At 46.0% G+C, this 7,847-nt stretch overlaps 1 protein-coding gene across 3 annotated transcripts in view; it reads right to left on the bottom strand.

The window, feature by feature from the left end:
- Nucleotides 1–323: 323 nt before the first annotated feature.
- LOC309568410 (uncharacterized protein) overlaps nt 324–7,847 on the bottom strand; it is a 54,002-nt gene continuing 46,478 nt past the window's right edge. For 2 of the 3 annotated variants that reach the window (XM_082274070.1, XM_082274072.1), the window contains one exon: nt 324–512. In XM_082274070.1, coding sequence (XP_082130196.1) covers nt 428–512 — 85 coding nt within the window. In that variant the 3' untranslated portion in view covers nt 324–427. The remainder of the gene's footprint in view (nt 513–7,847) is intronic. The other variant, XM_082274071.1, reaches the window with a different exon arrangement.

Genomic DNA, 7,847 nt, shown 5'->3' with positions numbered 1-7,847 from the left:
TATTTTTACAGCCGACTGGCCTTATTTTTCTGTCTACATATTTACCTTAGTAAAACACTTAAAAAAAACTATGAAATAGAATAATTCTCGATATCTCAAATAGATTGTTTTTAAAGACTCAAAATATAAATGGTTTATCATAAGAAAAACAACATATTTATGAATCATTTTATTCTGGGGAATGGATCCAAAATTCAAATTGGCACAAACATTTATGTCTCCATGATCTTGAACCCTTCTATCATTACGTTTAGACTTTTAAAAGATAGAATAGTGGTTTACAGATTATATTTCTATAGAATAAAATAAAAGTATATATACTGTATCATGTGCAATTGACTTTGAAAATGGCTGAAAACAAGATTGGAAATTTTATGTAGAAGAGCAGAGAACCCCTGAGCCATCAGCTGAAAATCTTCTTCCATTACTAATTTTCCTTCTGCTGAGGAGAATTCTGTCTCATCTGTTGTTCCAGGAAAATCTGCATCCGACACTGAGGCAAAGCTGGAGACCTAAATAAGAAGAGAGGGGCAGAAGTTACATACTTTACAAGCTGCTATGATTTTTTTTTTTTTTTTTTTTACGGAACAAGAAAGTGTCAATTTATATAATGACAGTGAAACTAAACTCTGGTAAAAAAAAAAAAAAAACTAAAATTTGAGTATGTATTACCTCCAAAATTCTCTTATATTGCTCTTAGCCTTCTATAAATCTTGAAACTACCTTTTCTTGCTACTGTTATCCGACTTCCTTTTAGATGGTGGCTACATTTGTTCTCCAAAGTCCCACTGTGTGTGGGAACATTGCTGCTGTCTCTTGCTCCCACCTTACAGGAACTACTGACTATGAACTATGAGATTTGTAGTGTGCACAGAGCAGTACACACGACTGCACCTAACGTGCACTGCTCTTCCAAAAAAAATGTAAGTGAGGGAGAAAAGGAAAGGTTTGAGAGCTCACAAAGGAATCAGTGGATGTGTATGGGTTATTTTTGGAGAATAAGGATATTGTTTAGTGTCACTTTAACCACCTCAGCTCCGAAAGGTTCTACCCCCTTCATGACCAGGCCATTGTTTGCTATGGCACGATGCTGCGCTAGACACTGCTTCTTTGTTGGGTCGACTGTCTGTTTCGGCAGTGGTTATCAGGTGTATACTCTGGCTGAAGTGTTGGTCTGCGGATCAAACTTCTAAGAAGGCCTTAATGGAACTTCCCTTTCAAGGGGACCACCTGTTCGGCGCTACCCTGGACGACATTATTTAGGGTCTTACAGGGGTAAAGAGTACCTTTCTTCCACAGGGTAAAGACTCTCGTCGTAGACGGGGTCCATCCTTTTCGGTTCACAACATTTTTTTTCATTCCTCAGGGTCAGTCGATAAGGCTAAACCCTTCAAGGCTCCCTCGGGTGGTCCCAAGCAACCCTGCAGACAAGGTCCCCTCAGTCTGAAGGTGTGCCCTCGCCCATAACTGGGATGGGGGGGGGGGGGCGCTTTTGCCGGTTCTCGGACCTGTGGCTGGCTCGGATCCATCCCTCAGTTAAGGTTTTTCCCTTCCAATGTCTTCCTGTCCCCAGATCGCTTGCGGGCGCTCTATGAGGCAGTGCAGGACCTGGTACAGCAAGGAGTGATTGTTCAGGTTCCACACGCGGAACGCTTTCATGGGTTTTATTCCAACCTGTTCACGGTTCCCAGGAAGGAGGGCAAGGTGCATCCTGGTAACTGATCAGGGAGAGAGAGAACCGCTCCGATGAGAAAACAATCCCACAAACATCCAACACAGGTGCAGGCAAGGATCCGCAATCCAGGCAATAGAGGTGTGAGGAGGAAAAAAGCCGCACTTCTGGTTGTAGATGTGAAGTGATAAAATCCAGTTTTATTGATATCAAAAATAGGACAATAAAAACATATGAAGCATATCCACAATAGCCAGAGACATGGGGAAAAAAGTGCACAGCGGTTAACGCGTTTCACGGAAAACGTCCGCTGAAGGTACTGAATGTTTTTGTGTGCATTCAAAAGGTCAAGATGGAATCAATTCACATGGTGGTGGCTTCCCTACATGGGGATTTCCTGGCTTCCATAGACATCAGAGATGCCTACCTTCACATACTTATCTGTGCGGCTCACCAAAGGTTTCTCAGTTTTGCCGTGGGAGAGGATCACTATCAGTTTGTGGTATTGCCCTTTGGTCTCGCCTCTGCTCCTCGGGTCTTCACAAAGGTGTTGGCTTTAGTCCTGGCGCTGTTATGGCAGTGGGGGATATCCATCCTGGGTTACCTGGACGATCTGCTTCTCCTTGTAGAGTCTCCTATGGTGCTAGAAACAAATTTGGAAATCACCAGGAGAACTCTGGAGGAGTTCCGGTGGATTGTGAATCTTCAGAAGTCGTCTCTGACCCCTTCCATAAGGCTGGTCTATCTGGGCCTTACTGTGGACTCGTCCTCAGCCAGGGTGTTTCTTCTTTCGGAAAAACTCCAAAAGCTTTAGACTGCAGTCCAACTGTTGATGTCAAACCACTGGTCATCCCTTCGGACCTGTATGAGAGTTCTGGGACTGATGGTGTCGTCCTTCGAGACGGTCCCCTTTGCTCAATTCCACACGAGGATACTCCAGAAGGAAATTCTTCTGAAGTGGAACAAACACCTGAATTCTCTGGACCTTCGGATTCGGCTAAGCCGCAGGACCAAGGAGTCCCTGATCTGTTGGCTTCGATGTCCGATGCTTCAGCTGGGTAAATCCTTCCTCCCTATTTATTGGACGATTGTCACCACGGATGCAAGTCTGTCCATTGGGGGGGGGGGGGGGAGTCCTCGATCGGTCCTCGGTCCCTGGAGGAATCCAGGTTGCCAATCAGTGTCCTGGAGCTGAGAACGATCTGGCTTTGCCTGGCCCACTGGACCGAGCGCCTGGAGGGTTGTCCAGTGCGCATTCAATCAGACAATGCCATGGCTGTGGCTTATGTAAATCACCAAGGGGGCACCAAGAGTGTCCTTGCGGTCTTGGAAGTGGCAGGCATTCTACGTTGGGCGGAGTGCCATGTTCCAGGTCTCTCCTCTGTCCACTTTCCAAGAGTGGAAAATTGGCAGGTGGATTACCCCAGCCGGCAGGCCTTTAGATGCAGGGGAGTGGTCCATGCATCCGGTGGTGTTCCAGCAGTTGTGCCTTCGTTGGGGCACTCCGGATGTGGATCTGTTGGCATCTCGAATCAACAGGAAAGTACAGAGGTTTGTGGCCCGCTCTCTGGACCCTCTGGCAGACACTGCAGACGCGCTGGTGGCCACCGCAGACAAGCTGGTGGCCCCTTGGGGTCGATACCAGCTGATGTCTGCCTTTCCTCCTCTCAAGTTACTGCCAAGACTTCTTCGCAGAATTGAGGCGGAATGGATTCCGGTTATTCTTGTGGCCCCGGACTGGCCTCGCCGAGCTTGGTACACCGACCTGGTCAGGCTAGTCGTAGACGCTCCGTGGAGACTTCCTCTCAGGGAGGATCTACTGTCTCAGGGGCCAATCTTCCATCCTGCTTTACGGTCGCTTGCTTTGATGGCTTGGCCGTTGAAAGCCAGGTGCTGAAGGACAGGAGATTGTCTGCTTCAGTGATTCCCACTCTACTTAAAGTGCGAAAAGCGACTTCTAGGAAGATTTATCATCGTACACGGAAGTTGTATATTGCGTGGTGTGAGTCCCTAGGGACTCCCCCTTGCTCCTGGTCGGTGGCTCGGATCTTGGCCTTCCTTCAACAGGGTGTTGATCAACAGTTGGCCTTGAGTACTATCAAGGGTCAGATTTGGCCTTGGCAATTTTGTTCCAAAGGCTGTTGGCCTCCCATTCCCTGGTGCGTAACTTCTAGTGCAACCTCCGTTACCACCTTGGGACCTTAATTTGGTGCTGTCAGTTCTCCAGAAGCCTCCTTTTGAAAGTATTCTGGAGAGTCCCCTGCTTACCTTATCCCAGAAGGTGGCCTTCTTGGTGGTTATCACTTCTGCGCGCAGGGTGTCAGAACTGGCGGAATTGTCCTGTTGTTCCCCCTACCTGGTGGTTCACAGGGATAAAGTGGTACTTCGTCCGGATCCGTCCTTCCTGCCGAAGGTGGTTTCCAGTTTTCACTTCAATGAGGACATTGAGTTACCTAATTCCTTAGGATGTGGGTACACATCCTAAGGAATTTGCTCTGCATACCCTGGATGTTGTTCAGGCGATCAAGGTGTATTTGGCGTCTACTGAGTCTTTTCGCAAGTCAAACTCTTTGTGCTCACGGGTGGCCCCAAGAAAGGGCTGCCTGCATCTGCTGCAACTATTTCCATATGGATCAGACAGACAGTGGTGCAGGCTTATTCCATTAAGGGTCAGGTTCCACCTTTCCCTGTCAAGGCACATTCCACTCGGGCACTTAGTGCTTCCTGGGCTTTTTGCCATCAGACATCTGTGCTTCAGGTTTGCAAGGCGGCGACCTGGTCGTCTGTTCACACCTTTACCAAATTTTTTAAGGTGGATGTGCTGGCAACTGCAGATGCTTCTTTCGGCCGCAAAGTTTTGCAGGCTGCTGTTTAGGGGGCCTTTTGGCCTTCCTTGAGGGTGTTTACTGTTTTGTTTTCAGGTAGACCTCATCTTGTTCTGATGAGTCCTATGTTGCCTGGTTGGCTATGTTTGGCCTTGGGGACTGTTTTTTTCTGCTGTTCCCATCCCTCATTTTATGGTACTGCTTTGGGACGTCCCTATTGATATGCATCAGAGGACTGCGTCCGTCAATGAACAATAGAGAAAACTGGATTTTTGACTTACCGTAAAATCCTTTTCTCTTAGGTTCATTCACGGACGCAGTACCCGCCCCTCTATTTTGAGTTGGGTGGTGTTGTTTTCTCTGACACTGCTTTGATACAAAACTGACATCCTATGCAGGAAGAGAGAGGGTATACCCCTAGGGACTGCCCATAGGCATAGTCAGAACTTTTTTCTGCCTAGTGTCCTACTCCTGTAGGGGGCAGTATAACCTACTGATATGTATTAGAGGACTGCGTCCGTCAAAGAACCTAAGAGAAAAGGATATTACTTAGAACCCCCAAACATTATATATATTTTTTAGCAGAGACCCTATAAAATAAAATGGTGGGTGTTGCAATTTTTTTTTTTTTTTCTCAATATAAAACTTTTATTTGTGAAAACGAACAAACAAGTAAAAGTATGCATTACCATAGTAAAGTGCACATTAAGTTTAGACATTTTGTTCAGTAACATTCAGGAAAGACTAATGAACATTCGCATACGGCATCTACAATCCAGTCTCGATGAGAAGGTGTGAGATGCATAAATGAAAACAAACTTGCATATAAATTTCCAGATGTATACATTTTATAAGTATATAGTCTATAAAGAGGAGCGTAAGTCGGTTACTGTTGTGATATTATCAAACAGACGAGTCACATGGCGTGGCTCGTCCATATAACAAAGAGAAAGTAGAAAAAAGGAAGAAAAAGAAAGATTAGAAATGAAGAATATAAAGGAGTGAGAAGTAGAGATGTTAGAAGAAATGGGACGGGGTGGGAAGGAAATAGGGTGTGGGGTAGGGGTGGGGTAAAAGTTGTTAACGTGTCCAGGTTTGAGTGAATGACCTATCAAGTCTTATTGAGCTGCCATAAGGTCTTTGTACTCTGAAGAGACCGTAAATGTTTGCCAGTGGAACCACATTTTTTGAAAGATATCGTTTCTCTCCGGTTTTATAGCCAAAGTCTCCTCCATCTCATATATATAGCTAACCCTGGTCAGCCAGTCTTTTGTCGTGGGAACCACTTTTGTATTCCAATGTATTGGGATGAGGGATTTAGCTGCGTTAAGCATATGTCTTGTAAATGATTTTTTGTATTTTCTATATGGAAAATGATTAATATGTAGTAGACAGCATGCTGCATCTAGAGTAAGCGTAGTTTCCGTGATATGTCGTATCCATTTGGAAATTTCTTTCCAGAAACCTCCTATGACAGGACAGTCCCACCAAATGTGGAGGAATGTGCCTGGAGATGAGCCACATCGCCAACACGCACTAGAGTTTTGTTCAGACCAACAGTGAAGGACAACAGGTGTACGATACCATTGGGTCCTGATTTTATAGGATGTCTCCTGTATTTTCGTACTTAAAGAACATTTATGAGAGAAACAACAGGCTTTCTCCCATTGAGCTGATGTGAATAAACAGCCCAGTTCTTGTTCCCATTTTTCTTTATATGGGTCAGTAAAATCTGGCGACGCTGTGATAAGCTTTTTGTACGATTGAGACGTGGCTCCCTCAATCCTCTCTCCTTTCATGCACTGTTCCTCAAAGTCTGTTAGTGGCCTATAGAGGAGTTCTCTGTGTTTAGTGTGCGAAATGTAATCGTGCAGTTGTAGATAGGACCAGAACTTTAAGGGATTTTCGCTCGAGCAGTCCAGTTTAAGATTATCAAAGGATTTAAACGTATTATTTCGGAAACATTGGTAGACCCTCAACGGAAGCAGCCGGCCATTCTTTTTTAGTAGAAAAGAATTGTTCTCAGTACCAGGCAAGAAGTCTGGATTTTTGTGAAGTGGTACAAGTGGACTTGGAAAGGAAGATATCTTTTGCGCTAATGCTACATTTTTGAAAATGTTAAGGGTATTACTTATGAGCGGGTGTGCCTTGATGTCTGCGGGATAATTTCGTTGGTCTGTCCATAGAAGGTGGTGTGAAGGTATAGAGCTCCAGCCAACCTCCACACCCACCCAGTCTTTGCTGTTAGAGTGGCAATGCCAGTCCAGTACTCTTGTCAGGTGCGTTGCCTGATAATATTTTTGGAAGTTTGGTAACCAATTTTTTATGTCCCATGGTATTTGCGCAGCGGTTTTTCAAATGCTATTTTTTTGAAAAAAAAAAAACACTTTCATGAACTAAAAAAAAAACAAAAAAACACTAAAGTCAGTCCAGTTTGTTTGTATAATGGGAAAGATGATGTTACGCCGAGTAAATTGATATCTAATATGTCACTCTCTAAAATTGCGTCTGCCCACAGAATGGCAGCAAACTACGATGCTTAAAATTGTCCCTAGGTGACGCTTTAAACACCTTAACAGATTACCAGTTTAGAGTGGCATAGAAGGTCTGGTGCTAGAAATATTGTTCTTGCTCTGACGTTACAATACCTCATAAGTGGTGCAAACACTGTTTACATACCAGTGGCGGCCGGTTCGTTGGGGGCGCAGGGGCGCCGCCCCCCCATCCATGCGTCCGGCCCCCTAATCTACTTGCAGGCACGCCGGACGCATGGAGTTCAATGGGGCTTTTTTTTTTTTTACCATCACCTGATTAGAGCCAGAGGCTCTAATAGGGCGATGCAAAGGGTGGACCCGGGGCGCAGAGCAGTGCGTCCCGAGCCCACCCATTGTGTGACAATAGCGAATGCAAATTCGCTATTGTCACACGGATCCTCCTCCTGGCCAATCAGGGAGCGCGTTCGATACACGCTTCCTGATTGGCCACAAGGCAAACCCCATGCCATTGGCCGAGGAGGAGGCGGGAGCGGGAGGACTCGTGGAGACTCACCGCCGGGGGACTGAAGAGAAGCCGAGGCCAGGACTGCTCCAGGGCTCAAGGTAAGTGCACTGGTCTGGGGGGGGGGGGCGGCACACTGCATTGAAGTGGGCACGCACGCACGCTGGTCTCTGCATTGAAAGGGGCATGTACGCTGGTCGCTACATTGAAGGGGGCATGTACGCTGGTCACTACATTGAAGGGGGCATGTACGCTGGTCACTACATTGAAAGGGGCATGTATGCTGGTCACTACATTGAAAGGGGCATGTATGCTGGTCATTACATTGAAAGGGGCATGTATGCTGGTCACTA

This window comes from Pelophylax lessonae (genome assembly GCF_965119305.1).
Source record: "Pelophylax lessonae genome assembly, chromosome: 12".
Classification (NCBI taxonomy): domain Eukaryota; kingdom Metazoa; phylum Chordata; class Amphibia; order Anura; family Ranidae; genus Pelophylax; species Pelophylax lessonae.
The sequence above is the reverse complement of the archived record's forward strand: the minus strand, read 5'-3'. Positions and strand labels throughout refer to the sequence as shown.